Genomic DNA, 23,573 nt, shown 5'->3' with positions numbered 1-23,573 from the left:
ACAGGGTGAGGACGGGAAACCCGGAGAAGATGGAAAACCAGGAGAAAAAGGCTCAACTGTGCGTTGATATTGACTCCCCATTTTATGTGATAAAATTTTGAACATGTGATACCTTTCTAGGGTGGATCAGGGAAACAAGGGCCAGTGGGGCCAGCAGGTCCTCCAGGTATCGAGGTAACGAGACCTTTTTAAATTTCATTGGGGTTGTGGCGATGACAAATTAACAGACGGGTTTCAAAATTCATCCTCGCAGGGTGAAAAGGGCGAGAAAGGCAACGCTGGGGAAACTGGAATGAAAGGTCACACTGGACACAAAGGAGATCAGGTTGGATGATCTTCTTACTAAAATGCCACAAAGCAAACAAAAGTATTGATTAAAGTTCTGTTGATAGGGGCCGATGGGACCAGAGGGACCAAAAGGAAGTTTGGTATGTTTACCTCTATTGCAAACATATTATTTGTATTTAATGACTAAAACAAATGGTTTAGGGAGCTACAGGTCTTCCCGGAGATCCTGGAGTCAAGGGAGATCAGGTATGTTTTGTATTATGGCTTCATTGGTTTGAATGAAACATTAAACCTAGCATCTCTCCATCAGGGTCCACCTGGAATTCCTGGAATTAAAGGAGAGGTATAAATATTTTTTTTCATGTTTATAACCAGAGTGGACTGGCTTTGATTTACACTGTTCGACTCAGTATGGAACAAAGGGCGACAGAGGAGCAACCGGACCAGAAGGTAGACCGGGTCGGCCAGGCCATGAGGGCGTGGCTGGTCCAATGGGATCCCGAGGGCTGGAGGGAGAGCAGGGTTTACCTGGGCCACCGGGTCCCAGAGGTCTGCCTGTAAGCGTTGCGCCTGCTGACTCTGCCAGAAGTTGCTTTTCAAAATAAAATGTGCTTATCCACATTTCTGAACTCCTCACAGGGCCCAAGAGTTAGCGATGACAACCTTCGGGAAATGTGCTCGGCTGTGGTTGAAGGTTAGTTTGTACGTTTTGACTTGAAATGGTGGGACAAATTGACTTGTTCCATATTCTGGACTTTGCAGAACAATTAGGAGAATTCATGAAAGATTTCCTAAAGAGGCCCGCCGCATTGGGAGCTCCTGGCGTCCCAGGACAAGCGGGACCACCAGGCCCTGCTGGAGCTGATGGTGCGCCGGGACCACCGGGAGCTCAAGGGCCCATGGGGGTCAAAGGCCATCCGGGCTACTTTGGCATGCCAGGTTCACCGGGAAAGAAAGGTCAGGATTGAGATAACCCAAAGACTTGGGTAGATCCCAATCAACTGGCTCCTTTTTGTAGGTGACACTGGAGCTAAGGGAGATAAAGGAGATAAAGGTGAAGCTGGTGTTGGAATCAAAGGAAGTGCAGGACTACCAGGTGCACCAGGTAAAAAAAAAAAAAAAAACACTCATGTTTACCATGCTACATGTAAAAACAAATGTGCTTCAAAACTACCTTAGGTGCTCCAGGTGCTCCCGGCATTGGCAAAGATGGGAAGGATGGAGAACCTGGCGAACAAGGAAGCCCCGGCGTCCCAGGAGCAGCCGGTCCAAAGGGTCCATCTGGTCCACCAGGTCTTTGTGACCCATCAACCTGCACAAACCGAAATCCACCACCTCTCTTTATGTACGGCGGGAAGAAGTCATCCACTTACAGAAAAAAGTGAGACATGGACATACCGGGATCTTCAACCCTCAAGTGACGGACGGCGCTTCTAAGCTGGTCCAGTTTTGATCTTCAGGAGTCTACATTGGAACTGGGGATGTTAGCGACACAAAGGGAAACAAGACACACGGCACAACTGTAGAAATTGTATAGACTTGTGAGGAGCGACTTTAATGGGAGCTAATCTGAAGGTGAACGAGTTTTAACAAATATGAACAAACTGTAAAATAGAAAACATTTGTCTGACTACATGTATTTCATTTTCAATAGTGTTGCATACCTCACAATCCGAGAATTTTTCTGTCACAGCGCCAACGAATCATATTTTTTTTGGCACAATTATGTCAAGCTTTCCAGAAAAATTTGTTTTGGAGAGAAACGGTCAGTCAAGATGTCATTTGGGCGTTGCCTGGATACAAAGGAAAATCAATATTGTCTCCCGTATGGGCACAATGCAAACATTCAGTTCAAATGTGACCATTAGCTTGCATAAAAAAAAAAAAAAGAGCATCAAGGACAATGTTATCAAGCATTCCAGCCAGTTCGAGGTCGTGTGCACAAGGGTGAGACAGCACAAGCCGTACAAACGGAGCACAGGTGATTAACGCTGCAATCAATTGTTTGATGACCATAACAAAACTAGCCGAGCCGTAGCCTCGTCACAATTAAACTCTGCCAACGTGGTTTGGGATGAATTTATTCCAGTACAGTACATTACATGAGTCTTTCAAATCATTACAATATGCTACTATTTTTAAAAATATTTTAGCACCATTTTCACCAGATAAAAAAAAAAAAAAAATCAATATATTGTGGAATAAAAGCACTTGGGATATATTCTTTTAATTAGCAAAGGTTACTAAATGGGTCTGTGTTTTGTGCATGTCTGACGGAGGATAAACCATTTATTTTTGAAAAGTACAAGACCATTAAAAGTACTTTAATGGTTTGACCTTCTAAATTGGGTTGAAAATTGCTCTTTGAGTTTATTTTTCTACGAACCGATGTAAAAGCCAAATGGAATCTATTAAAAAAAAAAGAGAGAAGTCTATAAATATACTGGTGGACAAATAAATTAGCTTACTTGGGCCCGTTGGCGGGAGCTCTTAAAACACTAAGTCATAAAGTGGCACATGAGAAAGCGCTTTGAAGCAACAAGCCTTTCAGAAAAAAAAAAAAATGAATAGCAATGTCGCAAGTTGTTCCACTTCAATAAATGAAAATTGCTTAGAAAAAAAAAAAAGCGCCATTCCCTTTGAATCCCAAATCATTTCTTTATATAGCAAACCACATTTTGGAATTCAAAACTCTCCCAATCTCACCCAGAGGTAGTCAAGCTCAAATAAATGAGTTGGGAGTTTGGGAGGCGAGTTGCATGGCTGTCGATTTATTGCAAGTTAAAGCATATCAAAAAGAGGATAGTACTACTTACCTCCATTTTGGACAAGCGGGGGAGAATGATCCCATTTAAGGCTACATAAGAAGCACAAAAGTGCTCCACCATCACTCCCACAAACAATCATTGTCAATACCGCCTAAGAATTCAAAATGGTTTCCCAAAGTCCCGCCCCACCCGATACTAGCAAAATACCAAACCCGAAACCAAGCGATTACCTAACAGATTGAGCAGCGAGCAGTGAGAGGAATCTCGAGCTTGACATACCTGGAGAGACTTGCATTATCCGCTCCTGATATATTTGACAAGAAGCATGCAAGTCAGGAAAACATATTTAGCTGCCCTCTTTACCCCACATTCCATCTTCAAAAGTCCCTGGCATCCAATCCCCCATCATTTGCAAAAAGAAAACACAGAATAATCGTCAGTCCTCCAAAGGTGAGGTTGGAACCCTCCCCAAAATCTTCTTTAGTCAGACGCTACAATGTTCATAAATACAGCTGTACTTCAAGCTCTTTTAATTTTAAGTCCCCTTGACATTTTTGGTGTGAGGTCTGTTCGCAAGGCTGGCGTAATAGGCGCACTGGGAGGGGTCACATTGCCCGGTAGGTCCCGGAGGGCCCGGTTGACCGGTGGGGCCGGGATTTCCTGGCTCCCCTTGGGCTCCGGATTGTCCCGGGCTGCCGTCTTTCCCATAACCCGGCATACCGGCCGGGCCTGTGGTCGGGAGACGGAATCGCTTTAGCAGCAATCGAGAGGCGTCTAGTGCAGTGGTTCTTAACCTGGGTTCCATCGAACCCTAGAGGTTCGCTGAGTCGGTCTCAGGGGTTCGGCAGAGCCTGCACTGCACACCTGATTTATAAATCGGTGATATCTCAACTAGTCTTGCAAAGGCAACAGTCGAAGTCACACTGATTTGCAGGGATGTTGTGAGTTCATGCATTGTGTTGCTTTTGTCATGCACGGCTCATTTTGTGCACCAGTAAAAAACATCTATGTCTTGAATTTGAAGCAAAAATAATTTTATTATTCACTGAAGAGAGATTCGGTGAACGCGTCTATGAAACTTGGGGGTTCGGTACCTCCAACAAGGTTAAGAACCACTGGTCTAGTGTGAATGTTTTTAGTTGTGATATTACCTATTGCACCAGGAGGACCTTGCTCTCCTCTTTCACCAACCCCAGAATCTCCTTTGTCTCCTTTAGTACCTCTTTCACCTAAAAGGAATCCAAATAGGGTCAGTGGATGGTGTCATCTGAAAGTCTTAGTTGCGGGCCGCTACCTTTGGGACCCGCGGGTCCCCTCGATCCTTCGCCTCCGTTCAGTCCAGGCATGCCCGGTTCCCCGGGCGGGCCAGGTCGCCCAGGGTTGCCGTCTTTACCCGGAAGGCCGGGCGCTCCCGGGCGACCCGTGGAACTCTTCACATGGGCTGGTTGCATCTGAGCCATGAGGTAGGCCAATTTGGCTAGAAGCACAAAAGAAAGACTCCATCAGGAAATGGACTCTTCGGATATGATGTGAAGCTGTGCCTCACCATCCAATTGCTTGGACAATTCCTCCTGAATGAGCCTTCTCATCTGCTCCACTGATGCGGACTCCCCCTGAGGAGAAGCGGTTGATTCCGGTTGACTGAATTTTTCGCAACGCTTTTTGCTACTTACTCTGGGTCCTGGTATTCCTGGATTCCCAGAAGGTCCTTGTGGCCCAGGAGATCCCACTTCACCCGGTGGTCCTGACATGCCCATCATCCCAGTGTGGCCCTTTCTACCAGGTGGTCCTGTATTTCCTGGTATGCCTGGTTCTCCAGATTGTCCCTTATCACCTTTAATGCCCCCGTCTCCCTATAATAGATTTGTGAGGTGTGTGTTTTTGGCAGAACTTAACTCAAAATCCCCGTACTTACTTTTTCCCCCTTAAGGCCACGATCGCCAGGTCGGCCTGGGACTCCCTACAAGACCCCAAAGATGTATTAAAAAAAAATGCAATATGTACTGGACATTAAAAATATAAAGTACTGGTGTAAAGTACCTGTTTTCCTTCTGGACCAACAGGACCTGGCGGACCCTGGAAAATGAACAAAAATGTCAATACTGTGTAAATTAGATCTTTTAATTTCCAGACACTTACCGGAGGCCCCTTAGGCCCACTGAAGCCTGGTAATCCTGGATTTCCATGTTCTCCCCTTTCCCCTCTCAAACCCTGAGCGATGGCAAAGAGGTTGTAAAAATAAACAATGGGAATTGCTATGTTTGCAGAATGGTGGCGCATTGACAGACAACTCACCGGAGTTCCTGGGAGACCTGATTTACCCGACGGCCCCGGTTCACCCTGCTTGCCCTGGAAAGCAAACAAACCAAGAAAGAAAAATGATGGACTCGGTTCCATAAATGTACTGCATGCCTCTTTCCACTTGACATGATGTGCTGAGTGGTGTGTTCATGCTCACTGGTTCGCCTCTTGGTCCAATGAGTCCTTCAGGTCCAGGAGGCCCCTTTTGACCCTGCCGCAACAAAACAACAGTTTGCCAATATACACGTTCTCCGGCTTTTAAGTGTGAACGCCGACGGGTTAAAAGCGAGCTTGTCGACTCTTGACAATAAATGGGACAAAAATCTCATAATGTAGAAAGCTCCAGCAGCGGCTCCACGGTAAAATATAGACATGATTAAAGATTATTTTGGCGCTCTGCTCCAAGCTTGCTTGAATCATCGCTGGGCTGGATTCCAGAAGATGTCGGGAAGCAATGCTGCAGCCTGAAGAATATTTTATGCAGTTTGAACAGGCCAGGATTTTCTATGGCCTAATATTTATCTCGACTACACAGCGTGGCTGTGAGGCACGACTACATTTTTTCCTTTATTACAAGTTTTTTATGCTTCCCACTTCTCTTGGAGGGAAAAAAGTACACTTTCTATTTTTCATATGCCAGACTAGTCATGACAGATTTATTAAATAATATAAATAAAACACACGGTACCTCCTTTCCAGGTTTGCCATCCCGTCCAGGTAATCCATCTTTTCCATCTTCTCCCTGTTTGATGCATGAAATCATCGCATGACATTCGCTAACCAGAGGCTGAGCAGCACTGTATTTGTTTATATATTCTGTTTAGGAACACTAAAATTTTAAATCTGTATTATAATTATTATAGAAATGTTCTATATTTTTGTTGCTTTGCTCACCTTTGACCCAGGAGGACCAGGTTCTCCTCTGTGACCCTTGAAGCCCTGAATAGACAGGAGTAATGGTCAACTTGCTGTCTTTGTGGTCTTTTACACAGGTTCCATTTATGGAGGCTACTTACTGGGAGTCCACGAAGACCAGGGTTTCCAAGTGGTCCAGGTTCACCTTGTTTGCCCTGGCATCAAAAAAATGACTCTCATCATCACAGCTTCTGTCAGGTGACATGAAACAAGGCTAAAATGTTCTACTTACAGGTTCTCCTTGTTCACCTTGGATACCATCTTTTCCTATTTTGCCAGGTGGACCCTGCAGTTAAGTGGAATGGATTGTCATCAAGCAATAGTTTGGATCAGACTGCAGTTGTTTATAGTTTGGCTGCTGCATCATAATTCTTACAATCGCGCCAGGAAGACCCGGAGGACCTTGGATCCCTTTGAGACCTTCTTTGCCCTATTAAAACAGATAGGAAGAGTCATTAAAAAGAAAAAGGGATTACTAGACAGCGTAACTCGGCACATTACACGGTCTGACCTATATTGAGGAAAGCAGGTCTGCAGACTAATGATATGTCGCTTTTATAAGTATGAAAGTACAAGATTCTGGCCTTACCTTCTCTCCAGGGGGTCCTTGTGGACCAGGAGGACCAGGTTGTCCATCATTGCCCTGAACATAAACAAAATGTTTTCAAATCGAGCCAATGTTGCACAGCTTCTGAGACTATTTGGTGCATGTATTAGACAAAAGAGCGATTTACCGCTGCGCCCGTCATTCCAGCAGGACCGGGATGACCTGGAGGTCCAGGGTGACCCTGTGAAATAAAAAAGAAATGACTCAACCATAAAATATGCGAAATATTGAGGTCGAAAATGTTTGTCTGTTCACCTTTTCTCCCTTATCTCCTGGCATTCCAGAAGTACCTCGGTCACCTTTAAGTCCCTGTGTGGATAAATTGACAAACAAATTTATTAAAAAAAAGAAAAAGCTGCTTCAATGTGAGCCCAAAAAAAAGTATTTGCTCATCTCAGCGATAAGGAGAAGCGTTAATGTGCCAACTTGCCTTTCCTCCATCAGCTCCAGGAGGTCCTTGAGGTCCCGGTAGGCCTGGTGCGCCCTGTAATGACACAGCAGACAATCAGTCTTGTCCTGGAAGACTAAGCATGGCCTAATTGCTCACTAGTGCCCCTGGAGGAGGCTCGACTAATGACGCAGACTGCATCTGGGCGTACTTTGATTGATGAGCACACATTAGTAACTTGGACCTCATGCCTCATTTTCGGTCTAATGAATGCACTCACACGCAAACACACATTCCATTGACTTTACATTAAGGCAAAGCTGATATTAATGCAGAATACAAACGACAGTGTCCTACTTGATAGCCATCTTGACCATCTTTCCCAGGAGGTCCTTGTTGTCCTTTATCGCCCGGCAGTCCCGGGACACCTGCTTGTCCAGGAGGACCTGCTGGGCAGTCTGAGCAAATGTCCTAAATGATGCAAAAAAAATAAGAAGCTTTTAGTTTTGACTGCACAATAATTCTCTCAAAACAAGCAACTGGACTTACCTTAAGTTTGATGTCAGAAAGGTCTGCTGCTTTTCCCTAGAGAAGATGATCATAAAGTATCAAACTGAATTGTCACTGAAAATAAATAATCATTTGATCCATTCTTACAGGCTCTCCAGGTGATCCCTTCTCGCCTGGTCTTCCCGGTACTCCCTAAAAGGAGGATAAAGTGGTCGATTACATGTACACTAATATAAAGCACATTGAGTCCATATAAAAAAATAAATAAAAGTGTCGCCTCACGTTATGCCCTGCAGGTCCGTCGGGACCAGCTATGCCGGGCAAACCCCTCAGGCCCTGAAAAACATGAAAGAAAACAAATGGGATGAAAGCTATAAATAATAATAATAACAAAAATAATATCAAATAATATTAATATCAACATAAGATAGTACAAAACTAAAATAAATGCAAAAAATCCTGAAATTCAACTCACAGGTGGTCCGGGATTCCCATTATTTCCAGGGGGCCCCTACAAAAAGACAAAGACGGTAGATGGTCTAAATATGACCGGCACAGTACAACAATAATGGCTTGTTTTGGCCATCATACCTGAGCTCCTGTTTTGCCTTCCCCTGGGGAGCCCCTGTCCCCTGGTAAGCCTGGCTCTCCTCTTAATCCTGGGGGACCCTGAGAAACACAAACCAAATTTATTAGCCACTCTCCTCACCCTCAATAAAGTATGTGAGCAGTAGTGTAAACAGTAGTTCTTCACTGAGGATAAATAATACATGCCTGTCTACATGTGTTGCTGCATCACTTGTGTTCAACTGCGTCCACCCTTGAGCATACACAGAGAAAGATAAAATCCTATTACCTTTGGCCCTGGGGGTCCGTCATTTCCCCGTGGTCCCGGTTCTCCCTGTCATATCACAAATGAGGTCAATTAAACATCTCGGAAACACAAACACCTCATATAAAGCTCTTAAGACTAAATCATTAGGCATTAGCATTAGAAAGTGTGTACGAGTTCATTCCTCAATGCACATAAACGGCAACAGCGAGGCCTCTGGGCCGCACCTGGCTGTTGTAAAAAGAAGAATGAAATAAATAAATGAAAACTAAGCCAGCTTCCTGTTTGCCTGCGCTTCGTCAGCACCTCTGAGGTGGGAGAAAAATAAAAAGGATGGAGGCACACGGTGTGCCGCAGCACAAAATGTGCCAACTCAGGCTTGTTGTGTTGCGGTTTAACATATATGCACAGCACATGTGGAAGAAAATATATTTTTTTGTGGGAGCAAACGATAAATAAATGACGGATGAACATTTACTGACGCTTATATGAGCCAGGTGGAACACTGCAAACTGTAACAATAAAACAATTTTATAATCTATTCCTTACAGGTAGTCCATCTTTCCCCTTCCCTGTTGGTCCTTGGGGTCCAATCAAACCAGGCTCTCCGGGGAGTCCTCGTTGACCTGCTTGCCCTGGTTTGCCTGACTCCCCCTAAAGAAAATACATTTTTCATGATGATATATTGCTAATCAAAATGGAAATGATTTGTTGTTTATCCAGGAGCACTGATGAAGAGTTTGGATATGAAATGTATGACCTTGTCTCCTCTCTCTCCAGCAGGACCAGGAGGCCCAACGATGCCTGGTATGCCCTAAAAAAAAAAAGCAGTTCCATTATAAAACGAGACTTGTGTTTAGTCACACATCAAATTGTGCATGCAGACCTACCACACTGCCTGGGAGCCCTCGAGGCCCTTGAGGACCAGCCACACCAGGAGGCCCCTGTAGCAGCAAACACATTAGTGGTTACTATACTATGCACTATTATTGGGCTTCTCACTTTCAACTCACTGGGTCCCCAACACGTCCTGTCTCTCCTTGAAGTCCCGTGTCTCCTTTTGAACCCTAACAAGGAAGAAAGGTCAACCCAAATATGATTAATTGATTGATTGATTAATGACTCTTTTTTTATTTTTGCTCTTGTGGTTTTAGGAGCCAGGTCTTACCGGTAGTCCAGGTGGACCCTTAAAGCCTTGCTCGCCAGGTAATCCTCTTGGGCCCTTCAGGTAGAGTATATTTATTAGCACGCTTGATTTAATTGAGCAATTTATTTTCTTCCATTTGTAGTCTGTCTACTTTCATTTTAAGAATATGCTTTAATAAAACTTTGCATATGTTACTGACAAAAAAATTTAAAAAATGATGAATAGTATTATTATTATTATTTGATTATTATTATTTATCAGTATCTGTGTTGTCCAACTGTGAGCAATACAAATTCATGAGGTTTCTTAATGTGTCTTTGGTGACATCTCGTGGATCGTTTTGCACATTGCAAAAAATATAGTCTCAGGAATACTCTATAAACGTCAAATGGAAAAAAAAATACGTATAAAAATATGTATTGACCAAATCTTACCATTTCTCCAGTCTTTCCTTGGTCCCCTTTCTCTCCTTTTTCTCCTGGTTTTCCCTTAATAAAAAATGGACCATTGTCACTTTTGTGTACCTTTAAATATTTTATCATTCTGTTTGGAGAGACTTTTTTTTTTTTCATGGTATTGTTGTCAACTTACAGGTTCACCCGGCTCAGGAATGACCTCTGCTACCTGTGAAGAAAAGAAAACAAATCCCAATGTATTTGATTTATATTTTTGGGGAATATCATTCAATGCAACTTACATTTCCAGGCACGCCGGGCAGTCCCCTGTCTCCTACTTCACCCTGAAAGCAGAAGAAGAAGACAATCGTGTGACATCAATTACAGCAAGATTAACTTGATTTGTCGATTAAACAATGACAATTTCTTTACCTTGTCACCCTTTTCACCTTTTGGGCCAAAAGGTCCCTCTTGTCCCCTGTCACCCTAATACATCAAATAAAATGGAATCAATCATTTAAATTCTTATTTTTGTATATATATTTCTATATACGATACATACAGGACTTCCCCTCTCTCCTCTTGCTCCATCAGCACCAGCTAAACCGGGTGGGCCAGCTAATCCCTGTTTGAAAAAATAAAAAACTTAATTTCTAAATTCAAAATATTAAAGAAAAAAACATATAATGGAAAAAAAAATTCACTCACTCGCTCCCCTGGAGGCCCTCTTGGTCCTGGAGGTCCATCATCTCCCTGGAAGGTATTGAGGGGAATCACGTGGACATTAAGTTGTGAGATTTGCATAACGAGAAAGTCATATTAAAAAATAAAAATAGTGAGTCGCCATGGCACCTTTGGTCCAGCTTTGCCAGGAAAACCATCCGTTCCACGCTCTCCTCTGGGCCCCTTAAAAGAAATCAAACAAGTCATACTTGGTACTGTACAACCCAAATATGCCTCAATTCAAGTTGCACAATGTAATTGAACTAAAAATGACACGAACCATAGCGCCATCGTTTCCAGGAGCACCGTCCTGCCCATCCTTACCGGGAACACCCTTTTGAAGGTGACAGACATGAAATATTACAGTGTTTGTTTAATTAAATTTAATAATTTAACTTCAACTCACAGGCTTTCCAGGCTCGCCAGGTTTGCCGGAAAATCCAATTTCACCCGGCAGACCCTTTCAAATGAAAAAAGGAAATGATCAAATAAACCAGTCAGGTATATGATGTGTCTTGTTATTATTAATAAATAAATAGAGAATTATGTTTGCTTACAGGTGGGCCGGTGTTGCCAGGTTTCCCTGGCGGTCCCAGTGGACCTATTGGACCCTGCAAAATAAACATTTATAACCTGAATAAAAGCTACAAGTGAAAGCCTGCAGCAAAATTATTTGGCACAACCTGCAAAGTTAATTTGAAGCTCAACGACGCCCTCCAGAGAAGCAAGTCTTTTATTTTTTTACCACTTTGAATAATTGAGCAACCCGCAGTGTTAAAATATGAAATAAATTTACATTGTTCTTGCGCATTGCTTAATTCTATGAAAATGAAACACGTCCTTACGATCGGTCCGGGGAGTCCGTCCACTCCGGGCAATCCACTTTCACCTTTTTTTCCCTGGAAGACAAATTAAGAAGAAAAAGGCAAAGATGAAAAATACATTTTTGCTTAGGAAGAGAAATAATGACTCATAATAGTGGAGCAGCTACAATAAAATTAATTGCAGCATATTTTCACGTTTATAAAGTTAACAGCACTCAGTGGTCAGGAGTTCTCAAACTTTTCATATCAAGTAAAAAAATACTGCTCTGTAAGCACTGCATTCATAATCAACATTTAAATTCAGCGGTAACATTGTAACATTATGCACAAATGCAATGGCAATATAAGAAGAAAAAAATAGGAAGAAATAAAATGACTGGATTAAAAAGCAATTGAGCAGAAAAGTTAAAAAAAGAAAACATTTAAAACCACAAAGTTCTTAGAGGTTGAATTAAAATGAATGATTAAAAAGGTAAATACAACTGAACTGTATTCAGGCAGTCATTATTTCTCATACCACTAGAGGGAGCCCCTATAACACAATTTGAGATCCACTAGTCTGGAAGAAGTCTCTGTCCTCATTTGTATTCTGCAAGTTACTATTGTCAGTGTTTTAAGTTGAAAACCACTGGGACCAAAGATCCACTTGGTGGATGCTACATAAAAAGAACACACTGCTCATTAATTAGCACAAAGAATTAACATTGAGATTTTCTAAATCGTCTCTGTGGGCTACGATTCATTTAGCAACGAGATTAAACTCTGCCTGCTGTCACGGGCCGTATGTTTGGTTCGCCGGAGAACATCTCAGGAGAGGAAAACCATCCAACTGAAGCTCTCAAGGTTGTTTGTTTGCTAGCAATTAGCTTTGTTCCCTTGTGGAGCACGGCCTTAGAAAGGAATTGGTCAGGGAATAATTTTGGTGCAGATCTGAATGATGGTGCATATGATGGGATTCCTTAATAATGGATGAAGAGACAAGTTGTAAAAAAACAATTCTTACCCTTTGCCCAAATTCCCCGGGTTCCCCTGGTATCCCCTGTCGACCCGGAGGACCCTTTGAAGCAGAAAGCTTGGTTAGATCGCTGCCTTCGTGAGCATCTGCATGCATTTGAACATTTCCCAAAAGGAATCATGCCCGAAGAATGAAATCAATCCTTACAGGTGGTCCTGGTGGGCCGTCAGCCCCAGGAGGCCCTGGAAGCCCAAGTTCTCCCTGAAATTGTTCACGTGATTATTAGTGTGTAGAAAAATTATATTACGATGGCAACTCACCTTTTCTCCTCTTAGACCCTCTTTTTGGAACTAGGGGGGGAAAAATTGTTAGTCGTCACTTATTTATTCAAATTTGTGTGTGGGTAATTTTGGTACTGACCACATCACCGGGTAATCCGGGAATTCCTTGCTCCCCCTACAAGACAGTTCCCGCAAGAAGAAAAAAGGAACATCATGTCAACATTTCCTCGGGCGACATAATAACGAGTAGTTCCCCATGACAATGTGTGCGCATGGGCGTGACCAGACGAAGAAAGTCGCAGACAAATGAGGGTGCTGACTTTGGATGGTACCAAAACAGACAGAGGAATGTCTGGAGTGTTTACAAGCCTGCTTTTATGAAATGATTTAGAGACGTGTATTATGACATTATTGTTGGAGACGTACCTTATCACCTTTGACCCCACTGGCCCCGGGCAAGCCGGCCTGTCCCCTTAAGCCCTGAACAATTTCGAAAAAAAAATATGATGACACCGACAAGACGCAAATACTCCACACTTTATTCATAACGTACGTCTTTGCCGTGAAATCCAGGTTTTCCGGGTAATCCATCCAAGCCGCGCTCACCCTAAAAAGAGAGATGGCGTCAAAGCACATCAAGCTGCCACAAGATGGCAGCAAAGCCCAATGAAGCGCTTCAATTCACGATGACTGGCACCAAAGCACTACATTTGGCTCAACTCAATTCATCATAATTCCTTAAAACACCACAAGTTGGTGCCAAAGTACTACTTTTATAACACAAAAATGCGAGCGTAGTCACTCTGCAGTGAGAAATGAAACAAGAGGTCAGGTAAATGACTTCAAGTGTCTTCATCACTTTCTCAAGGACTTTCTTAGTCTTGACCCACGAAAAAAAATTGATGAATTTGCAGCTTGAACGATACGCAGCTCATGCGGAACATGTCACCACGAAAATCTTTTGATGGCATTTCAGTATGCTGACAACCTGCTCCACATCCCCGTCGCCGCCATGTGGCAAAGGCATCAAGGGTCAAGACGAAGTGGCGGCTGACAGGTGGCTCGACCATTCTCGCATGGCGGTGATTGAGGTGTTTTCGTTGTTTGCCGAAACCTCAGACGTCAACAAAGAATCTGCGCGTTTGGGAATGAGCTGCACTGGAGCCAAAATAAGCCCCCACATGCAAAGCGGACGGGAAGTGGGACGAGTGAATCAAACAAGTCACATCTGTTTACGCCATTTTATGTCCGAGAGGAACCGCTCTCGTTCTCGCTGGCCCTCAGGCAGGAGCACAAAATGTGCTTGTTTAACTTCACCTTTTCATCGTTTTACCAGATGCGTGGACAAGGAACCTGTTCCCACGGCCGGATTGCATATTTTATGAGTGTATTACTCCAAAAAGTTGGAGTAAGAAGCCAAGCGAGGAAACATTTTCCAAAAAATAAAATAAAACGAAGTAAAGGTGCAGATTACAAAACCAGCATCACTCACACTTTGTCCTGTTGATCCCTTTTCGCCTTTTTTCCCATCGACACCCTACGAGAAAACACAAAAAGAAATCTTACAATACTTATCATAATCAATAATTGAATGCAGACACTCACGGAGACGCCTTTTGGTCCTGGTGATCCTTGATAACCTGCGTCACCTTGAACGCCCTGAATCGTACAAAAACACAATCTTGTAACAAGTGTTAGGGTTTGTCATTGCTTAAAACTGCCACCGGAGGGCACCAAAGGATTACTTTTGTCTAAATGAAGCTCCTCAGCTCACCTCAAATTGTTTGCTTAGCACCAAATCAGTCGTGTTGATGCTACAGATATTGATTTTATTGTGAAAGGGGATCACCCACCTTTTCTCCAATCAGACCAGGAAGTCCTGGAATGCCAGCCCGCCCAGCTTCTCCCTATCCAAGCAATAAAACAAACACGTGTACCACTTTCAATTCAATCTCAAAATAAATCCACACAAGTATTTACTTTTTCGCCTTTGTCTCCAGATTCGCCGTCGATACCGGGAATACCGCTGACACCCTGTCACATCGTAGAAAGAAAAAAACAAAGTCAGGACGGGTCAGCAAACTGTTTGGATTGACAAAGCAAACAGGCTGCGAGTCCAGGTTCAGCAATGGCAGACCTTCTCTCCTCTTTGACCGGGGGCACCTGTCAAGCCTATGCTGCCTCTATCGCCCTGTTAAAACAAAATTGCCGTTATTCACACGGAGCCACACTCGCTCGGGCATGCGGGGAGACGACGGCGTGCTGTCACGACCTGTTAGCGCCACAAAAGTCAAAGTTGGTTAGGAGGGGGGGTTAGACACACATGTCAAAACTCCATCTTGCTATGATTTATTGAAGCCTGCTATGGATTTACTACCTGGATCTTTAAGAGAAAAAAAAAAAGTCTTGGAGTAATGGCTTTAAGGTCGAATAAGGTCAAACGTATAGACTGCAATTTGAACACACGTCATTTCTTTCATCCCAGATTAGGATAAAGACTGTCTCCGCTCACAAGGGGATTGCCCTTGTGAGAACGCCGCTGAAAGGTGCAATTAGAGGCAGTGAATGCAGGATAAATTCACTTTCACTCCCGTGCAACTCAATGACCGAAATGGCTTCTTTTTTTTTTTTTTTTTAAGCCGCAGTGCAGGCCTGGTTTGTGTCACAATTTTTTGCTGTTTAAGCAATAAATTGTGCCCAGCTAGTATATGGCTGAAGAAGGGGGGTGCATGGAAAAATGAAAAATGAAGGTAGTTTTTTCACGCATTTCATGCTGTCGTCAATGTCATTAAAGAGTCAATAAATGTCTATTTGGGATGTTTGCATGAGATGTTGCGCAACATGTCGTTAATGAGCTCGCATGCTGCTAGCAAATGGTGTTTAATAAGGCCCATGCAGCGAGCGAGCGCCGTGAGCGACAGGTTGACTTACCTTCTCACCTTTTTCACCTCTACCAGAGATGACTTTGCCCTGCAAATAATTAATCGACAGGGATTAATTATTATCGAGGCTGGCAGAAAGCCAGAAGAGACAGAAGGGAAGCATGCGCTCGGAAATGACTTGTGTGTTTGGCACTCAAATGAATGATTCTATCTTTAATTGTTTTTTTTCATACACTTTCTCCTTTTTCTCCTCTAAGGCCCGGCAGACCGGAGGCACCTCGAGGGCCGACTTCACCCTGTAAAAATAGTCCAGACATTGAAACAACACCATAAATTATTTTACCAAACTATGACTAAGGGATTGCTGCAGAAGACCTTTTCACCCTTGAGACCGACACGGCCCGGTGCGCCAGCCGCTCCCTGCGAGGAATCAAAAACCATTCAAGAACAAAAGCCTTGCGGGATTACAAGTCAGGAGGACGAGCAGAAGGAAAGAAGTCATTCACCTTCTCTCCGCCAGGGCAGGAGCAATTCGCTTGAGGGCCTCGCCGCTGCTCCACCGAGGTTGGTGTCGGAGTGGGGACCGCGATGGGAGGAGCCTCGGTCGCAATTTTTTTAGGGCACTGGTTTGAGACATATGTCATTTGCACCATATATTGAAAAACAGATCAAAATTCTTTGGGGGGGGGTGTGTGCAAAAAGGTCATCTTGAGAAGCTTGGTTAGAAAACACGAGCTGTGGTTGCATGTCAGGATATTACTGGATATTTCACTGGAAGCCACATTAAGCAGGGCCAAAATAACCTCCAATCCACAAGATGAGTACTCACAGGCCCGTTGGGTAAATCGCAGCAGGTTTCAAGCTCGGCGTGTTTGGAGTCGCAGTAGATAACCATCCTCTGGAGGTCAAACTGCGCCGGAAAGAGACACGTGAGCGACGCTGCCGCCTGTTCAGATTGAGGACGCTTTGCGGAGACGCTCACATCAATAGGCACGCTGTCGTATAATCGCTTCCCGATGACCGTCTTTCCTTGGATATCGATGTCCTCCCTGTCGCCGATGGGCAGCGTCTGGATGAGTTGACAGTCCAGGTAGAGAGAAACGGTCTTGGCCTCCACGCTCAGGCCTATCTTATGCCAGTTGCGGTCAAACAGGTTGTCCACTTCCGAGTTCCTGAACACAACTCGGACGGCGTCTTTGGTTAAGCCCACCGCGTTGTACTCCACCGCCTTGTTCTCACCGTCCAGCCTGATGGACACCTGACAGGACGGACAGAAGACATTTAAAGGTGGCTAATTTGAGTGCTAGAATATTCACACTCTAAAATTCATTCTAAAATTGTAACAATAATTGAAATTAAATAAATTCAGCTCAGAAAAAGTCTTAAAAATAGAGTAACAATAATAATAATAATAATAATTCAAATGGAGTGAGCGGACCTGAGTCGACCTCAACATTTGTGAAAAGCATAATAATAGAGCCATTTATTGGATTTGTGACCCACCTGTGGGATTCCATATTTGTCAAAGATTTGCCAGAGGTACCAATCTTCTCGTCTTGAGGTTTTCCTGAATTTAAATGTTGTCACAAAGGCATACTCATCTGGCAGCCCCTGAGGGTACACGCCTCTATGGAAGGAAAGCACATTTTGCACCATTACAAATAATACTGTATATTATCATCTCTAATGATTCATCACATGTACAGTTTGAGGGTGGCCTTGAGAACTTTGGATCCTGTGTGTATTTCTAACCTATGTGTGTGAAAAGTCCCTGGGGGGGTTAATAAAATTGAGCGACTTACTCCGTCTGCTGTACGATGGGCATGGTGCCGAGCCGAACGTACGCACTCTGACCCTCGTCTTGTCTGGTACCCAGAATATTTCGGACACTGAAGTACTCCATCAGGTCGAAGCCTGCATGCATGAGAAGCGCACATACGTCATTGCCCAGCATTGAGGTCAAGTGAGGATTTAAACGGACGTCAGTGTCAAACATTGGTTTATGTGTTATAAGCAAGAGGAAAAAACTCGTCACTATCACGGCTAAACTGCCTTTAAGTGCACGTGTGTGCGAGTTTGTCGCTTGAAGTGGTGTGACCACAGACCATACGTTCGTGCAGCGTGGAGTGGACACTCCCTCATAAAATAAACAAACGCCGTCGCTATGACAACGACTACTGATGCCCGCGACTATTTTTTCCAGATGACCCGACAGCCATCTTGTGAATTCCTCACATTAGTATGAATTGTAAATCCATGGCGGGGTTACAAAAGGTGACAATTCGTCTAGCTTTTTTTTTTTTTTTTTACATAAAAGTCCAATTAGCTTAACGCTAACACATAATAGGAAATGCCAGTGATGGGCTAAGGAACAATTTTTGCTTGAGAGCACGTTGCCTTTAACAAAATGCTAACATGATAAGTTTTCCCAGCTGTCTGATTTGACCTTTATAGCATTTTTTTTTTCGGCACATAGCGCCATTGCATGCATAGCTGGCTTTCCTGTTTGCAGGTCACCAGTTTGCATTGTGCACACTTGCACACCACGCCGCCCGCCTCCGTGTGGTTGTTTGGAGGCCTTCGTTGCTCAGAGTTGTAATTTGGACTGGCGATGCATGCTGTATAATCAAGTCGAGAAAAAGTTATTTTGGACAGCTAGGAAAACGACCATTTGTTGGGAGAGGTGGTGGTGGTGGGGGGGGGGGAGAATCTGCGGGGAAACGCCAGATGAGTTCACGCACTGGCGGACGCGGCCATGCAGCACGTTCAGACGGAAGGGGCCGACCAGACGGTGAATACAAATCTGGAATAAACCTCCGCCGCTGCCTTAGTGGTCACAACCTGATATGTAAACTAATCTAAAATTTGCACTAGAAAAGCAGAACATTCCTTTTTGAGTTTCTGAGCATGTTTCTTGACAGCAGGGCTTGATTGGAATGTTGTTATGAAGACTGAGAAAATAGAAACAGCCAAAAATAATATATAAATAATATAAAATGTATTATATTTATTTAGTAAATTTATTATATTATAAAAAAGAATATAATGAGCCTGATCTAGGGACTAAGGAATAGAATCCATCTTAATTAATGACCCCTCAAGGGGGAAACGGGCTACTACGAGTGGGTGAATAATTTCCCCCCGCAAAAACTAGCTCTCATTCCACAATGGTAGCAGGAGCGCAAGTTAAGTCCATGCATCTGTTTTTTCTCTCGACGTGATGCACGTGGGTGGGAGATCCAGACAGGAACTCGCATCGCCCCGAAAGACACTCGTGTAACAGCATCCCAACTTTCTGGAGAAATGCTGTCCAAGGGTTCTGAGAAAGGTTGAACTGGAAAAGTGGGAGTCCATCCCAGAGTACAGTTCAACCGTTTTAGAAGTCCTATGAGTATTGGAGTGCTGATATCAAGTCATTTTCCTATTTGGAAAGCGTACGTCTCAATGGCACACAGCTTACATGAGAAGTTCATGAACATGCTACAGACAGTAAGCATGCACCGGACACTTCATTAGGTACACCTGCATCATTTCATATGATTTAACATAACAGCATTTGTTTTGCACATACCTGGAACTTGTTGAAGGCCATAACTTGGGCTGTCTTGTTTAAAGCGATCAGGTTGCACCTTCATGTTTGGACATAATACGTCTGAAGAGGAAAAGACACATGTTAGCATGCTGTTAAAGCAATTATTATTATTATTAAAACATAATTTTCAGATAGCACAACTTATCTAAAACAATAGATTTAACCAAAAAAGGTCACTGATTGCCTATAGATGCCAATATTGCGGCAAACCACTAAACGAAGCTCCTCACCTTACGTCAATATAACAAATTTGATAGTTTTACATTAAACATGGCACAAAAACAGCAAATAGGTGACTTTTCAGTAAATATTGAACAGGCGTCACTGTGATGTTTTGAGAAATCCCCTCGACCCTCTAACAGGTGACGTGGAGAACAGACGAATGCCCTTTGAGGTTGTTTTGGTCCAGTGCAAGGGGGCCCACTCCAAAGCCAGTCTTATGTTTCCACGCAAAGGTATTTTACACATTGCGATGACAGAAGGAAAGACAACACCGGTGGAATCTAATGGCAGGTTTGCTATTTCTGTAAAGACGGCAGCTCTGTTACCCAAAAACACATCCTGTTGATTCTCTTAAGCCAAAACAAACATATAAATTTGACTCGGACATTTTGCGAAAACACAACATGTGTTTCTTGACAATAGCAGCAATGATTTATTTATAAAAAGAAGTCATTTGTTTTCTTAGCTGCTTGTTTCTGTGTTTATGGGCAAGATGTTTAATTGCAATTTTGCAATCAGCCATAAGGTATGCAGAGCTGCATGTTAGCCTTGATTAGCATTAGCAAGTGGGAGGGGTTTTGTGTTTACTGCTTGCATGGCTCTTAAGTTCCATTAGACAATTACTTCGATTATGAAATTTCAATCAAATCTGACCTATGGTTTCTCATTTCTACTCATTCCATTTTATTGTTTCCCAGCAGAAATTGCACAAGTGAGCGTCACCGCTTTGGAAGTCGCGCTGCCATGACACTCGGCACGCCGGACACGAACGGCCGAGCTACTCCCTCCACTTGTGGCCCTGCAGGCTATAATTTAAGGATCCGGTTGCGAGTTAAAATGGTAGCAATGCAAAAAAAGCTTGCAATATGGAAGGAAATATCTCAGAAGCCTTTGCCGATTTATTTGATTAGCGGAAGCAAAATGTTGATTTTTACAACAACTACACGTCTATGTTTTCATTCAACTCTTGCTATTACTTAGAATTTCGATTGTTGGATTTCATTTGGTCATTTCTGTCTCGTTCAATTGCGTCGTCACATACGATGATTCTTTTTTGTTGTTGTTGCAAGTATTGACTATAAGGTAATTGAACGCTGACGTCAGGGCGGACACACTTAAAAGAAGGAGAGCTGTAATTTTCCGGGTGAAAATAGCCTGCACTGCTCAAGCGACTCCACCGCTGATATACTTACAGGCTCACTTGTGGTCGTTTCAGAGATTACGGAAATAAAAACTTGCTGGTAGGGAAAACTTCACCTCCCGCTGTCGTCTACATTTAGGAATTGCCGCCACCCAAGGGGTCAGTTATGCAAGGTTAAAGGGCAGATGCTTTGAAATGAATAGCTGAGCTTTCAAAGAACCACGTTCTGTTTTTTTAGGCTTCTTTTTAGCTTAGTGACACAATCCAGTGACAGGTTACAGTGAAACCTGAGAATCCGATCCGATAAAATTAGTAGTGCATTTCCTCTTTGTCGCCTAAGAAACAAGGCCTCGTTTTCTTCACTCCCGAGGTTATTTTCGGCAGGAATTTTCATGTGTTGGACTAGAACGCATCCATCATTCCCTGTGGTGTATTTATATGGGGAAAAATAGTCAGGCACCAACCACTGAGGTACGCGACAAAAAGCATGCACGACAAAGAAAAATATGTAGACGCAGCGGTATAGACGGACCACTTGTTGCTAGGAGGAATCAAATCATTTGTGATCCAAAGGAAGACGACTAGCATATTCAGATAAGCCTTTTCTGACATTTAAGGGTGTGCACACTTTTGCAACCTCACCATTTCTGCTCTGTATTTGTGCTACCTGTCCAATTTCACTTGAGTTGTATAGATTATAGGTTACGTTTGAACAGGCAGGGGTGTGTACACTTTTGATAATCTGTCTCTCTCTCTCATTGCCAAGTAGTCAAATCTTTTTCAAGTGAAAAATTGTAAACATAGTGACTTACTTTCGCACAGCCTCCTCCTGAGTCGCCCCCTGATTTTATCGATGGCGTTGAAGTCCGTCACGTGGAAGACGTGGGCGTTCTTTGGCTCTGCCGCAATCTCCTCCAGCTCCACCTTGAGTGCTTCGCCGATGCCCACCGCAAACATTCGGACGCCAGCCTGGGCGGCCGCCCGGGCCGGCTCCAGGACGTAATCCTGACTTCGGCCGTCCGTAAGCAAGATGGCCACCTTCTGGATCCCTTTGGCGGGTGGCCTCGCTCCATTTTGCTCCGAAAAGATGTTGTTGGTGGTGTAGCTGATAGCATCTCCGGTCATTGTATTCCCCCCCAGGTAGCGTATGTTCCTGGCGGCTTCCTTCACCTCCTCCAGGCTCCCGTGTCTCCCCAGGTTGAACTCTGTGGTGGGCCGGTCACTGTAGCGAACCACGGCCACTCGGGTCTTGTCCGGAGCCACGTCAAAAGACTCCACCAGGTTGGCCACCCATTGCCTGATCTTCTCAAAATTCTCCTTGCCCACACTGGACGAGGTATCCAGGATGAAGGCCAAGTCGTAGTGGACGTTTTTGCACCCTGATGCCAACAAAAGAGACATGAACGTTGTCCTTAACTAAACCTAGCCTAAATTGTCTTACCTGCCCTCTGAGCTTCTGCTCTTTCTCCAGAAAGAGTCACGGCCAGGATGACCAAGACCAGTGTGATCCTACAGCCCAGTCGGAATTTCATCTTGGTCTTGGTTTGGTTCTCCTTATTTTACGAGCACCATGCAAGTCTCTGGTCTGTGGAAACACGTACAGTAGCAATGCTAACCTTACATGAGCAGGCAAATGTAACTGGGATCAAATTTTAATTTTGTTTTCTGCCTTGTCTTCTAATCTGCTGTCCAGTTTCTGAACTTTGGCAAAGGATGTCCTCTATTCTTAGGATAATAATACCTACGACCGAAATACACGAGCCTCCCAAAGGAAACTGGCCTCACCAAAAATTGTTGGGAAAATGTGCCAAACTAGTTTGACGATGTCCAAAAAACAGAGAAAGAAAATATGACTTTGCAGTTTTTTAGACTGGCTGCAATTAGAAATCCACAGAGGTGATTCTGGCTTTTTCACTATTGTAGAAGATTATACAGTAGGAGCATCTTATGCCTGCCTGCCTGCCTGTGTGGCAATAACACAAATGTGTCACATCAACACAAAACCCTGTTTGGACTTTTGGGTTATGATGCGGCAAATGCGTGAGCGCTCGTAGCCATAACAGTCTCATCCCTTCTGGAAAAGATGCCTCACGTCCGAGGTGATCGAATTTAGAATTCACTTTCTTACACCGATTTGGGTCACAGTTGCTAAGTCATAAAATGAAATTGGAGGTGGAGTCGATTATTTGCTCTTCTTATCTGATGGTCCATTTGGTTATTTTGGTTTCACTGGCGCTATTCAGCTTATTGGGCAGGTTACAGCAACTAATTACCACCAATTTGTCTGGGAATTCTCCAAAAACACACACAGGTTTGTCAGTAGTCTTGCCTGCAATATGTTCAAGCAATAATCAGGCTCTTTTACTTTCTGTCAACAAGTGAGCGTTGCTGGAAATGAATCTTTATGCTTGTTCCCAATTCCTTTCCATTTCTGTCAATGGTTGACTTGGGAATGCAAGCGAAGATGCATTTAACAGAGGCGTCATGTGAAAAGCAGATTTTTTTTCTCTCATTGTCACCCAGCAGAAAAGACAACAAAAGTCATTACAAAAAAAATAGGTGGTTAATTAATTAAATGGGGTTTTTTTTAGGAGGAAAGAAAAAAAAAAACTTTAAGAGTTGTTCTTACCTGCGACCCCTTGCCCCCAGGCCCTTTCCGCCCGTATCAGCAGGCCCGCAGCATCTTGATCCAAATTGCGCTAAAGTGGCGTCAAATTGTGTTGAAATATTCCCGGGTGAAAATCCAGTGTGCAGTTAAAAATGTGAGATGGCTTGAAAGAACCTTGCGGAGGGAGAGAGGGA

The 23,573-nt window shown here is 43.6% G+C and overlaps 2 protein-coding genes across 6 annotated transcripts in view; one reads left to right on the top strand and one right to left on the bottom strand.

Moving 5' to 3' along the window:
• The window catches only part of LOC125986785 (collagen alpha-1(IX) chain), an 11,725-nt gene extending 9,230 nt beyond the window's left edge, over positions 1-2,495 (top strand). For all 3 annotated transcript variants that reach the window (XM_049750661.2, XM_049750660.2, XM_049750659.2), the window contains 11 exons: positions 5-58; positions 121-174; positions 254-325; positions 393-428; positions 490-534; positions 599-631; positions 699-845; positions 928-982; positions 1,051-1,245; positions 1,307-1,393; positions 1,468-2,495. In XM_049750661.2, coding sequence (XP_049606618.1) covers positions 5-58; positions 121-174; positions 254-325; positions 393-428; positions 490-534; positions 599-631; positions 699-845; positions 928-982; positions 1,051-1,245; positions 1,307-1,393; positions 1,468-1,673 — 984 coding nt within the window. In that variant the 3' untranslated portion in view covers positions 1,674-2,495. The remainder of the gene's footprint in view (positions 1-4; positions 59-120; positions 175-253; positions 326-392; positions 429-489; positions 535-598; positions 632-698; positions 846-927; positions 983-1,050; positions 1,246-1,306; positions 1,394-1,467) is intronic.
• col22a1 (collagen, type XXII, alpha 1) lies at positions 2,353-23,573 on the bottom strand. Of its 3 annotated transcripts, XM_049750652.2 has the most exons (65): positions 23,401-23,573; positions 22,213-22,356; positions 21,584-22,150; positions 19,388-19,468; positions 17,619-17,730; positions 17,320-17,443; positions 16,799-17,074; positions 16,646-16,726; positions 16,323-16,439; positions 16,192-16,236; positions 16,050-16,112; positions 15,866-15,904; positions 15,072-15,125; positions 14,915-14,968; positions 14,788-14,841; positions 14,540-14,593; positions 14,427-14,471; positions 13,488-13,541; positions 13,361-13,414; positions 13,074-13,109; positions 12,974-13,003; positions 12,861-12,914; positions 12,702-12,755; positions 11,720-11,773; positions 11,432-11,485; positions 11,281-11,334; positions 11,155-11,208; positions 11,004-11,057; positions 10,860-10,904; positions 10,714-10,776; positions 10,584-10,637; positions 10,454-10,495; positions 10,348-10,380; positions 10,191-10,244; positions 9,778-9,831; positions 9,623-9,676; positions 9,500-9,553; positions 9,370-9,423; positions 9,159-9,263; positions 8,634-8,678; positions 8,369-8,446; positions 8,253-8,288; positions 8,060-8,113; positions 7,925-7,969; positions 7,817-7,852; positions 7,625-7,738; positions 7,310-7,363; positions 7,135-7,188; positions 7,007-7,060; positions 6,862-6,915; positions 6,649-6,702; positions 6,505-6,558; positions 6,374-6,427; positions 6,252-6,296; positions 6,046-6,099; positions 5,515-5,568; positions 5,352-5,405; positions 5,196-5,267; positions 5,097-5,132; positions 4,972-5,016; positions 4,730-4,909; positions 4,603-4,669; positions 4,351-4,533; positions 4,208-4,285; positions 2,353-3,785 (listed from the first exon to the last, which is right to left on the bottom strand). In XM_049750652.2, exons 2-65 carry the CDS (start codon positions 22,301-22,303, stop codon positions 3,592-3,594), a joined length of 4,869 nt encoding a protein of 1,622 aa, XP_049606609.1. In that variant the 5' UTR covers positions 22,304-22,356; positions 23,401-23,573; the 3' UTR covers positions 2,353-3,591. The 3 variants fall into 3 exon arrangements, with proteins under 3 accessions (XP_049606609.1, XP_049606610.1, XP_049606611.1); XM_049750653.2 differs by lacking the exons at positions 15,072-15,125; positions 15,866-15,904; positions 16,050-16,112; positions 16,192-16,236; XM_049750654.2 differs by lacking the exons at positions 14,915-14,968; positions 15,072-15,125; positions 15,866-15,904; positions 16,050-16,112; positions 16,192-16,236.

This window comes from Syngnathus scovelli, chromosome 19 (genome assembly GCF_024217435.2).
Source record: "Syngnathus scovelli strain Florida chromosome 19, RoL_Ssco_1.2, whole genome shotgun sequence".
Classification (NCBI taxonomy): domain Eukaryota; kingdom Metazoa; phylum Chordata; class Actinopteri; order Syngnathiformes; family Syngnathidae; genus Syngnathus; species Syngnathus scovelli.
Note: the sequence above shows the minus strand (reverse complement) of the source record. Positions and strands in the feature narration are given on the sequence as shown.

Coding starts and splice junctions, on each gene's coding strand:
- col22a1 (XM_049750652.2), bottom strand. CDS start 22,303: ATGAAATTCCGACTGGGCTGTAGGATCACACTGGTCTTGGTCATCCTG. Junction 15,905..16,049: donor GAGGAGAAAAAGGAGAAAGT/GTATGAAAAAAA, acceptor AATTATTTGCAG/GGCAAAGTCATCTCTGGTAG. Junction 10,381..10,453: donor TGCCCGGCGTGCCTGGAAAT/GTAAGTTGCATT, acceptor TTTTCTTCACAG/GTAGCAGAGGTCATTCCTGA.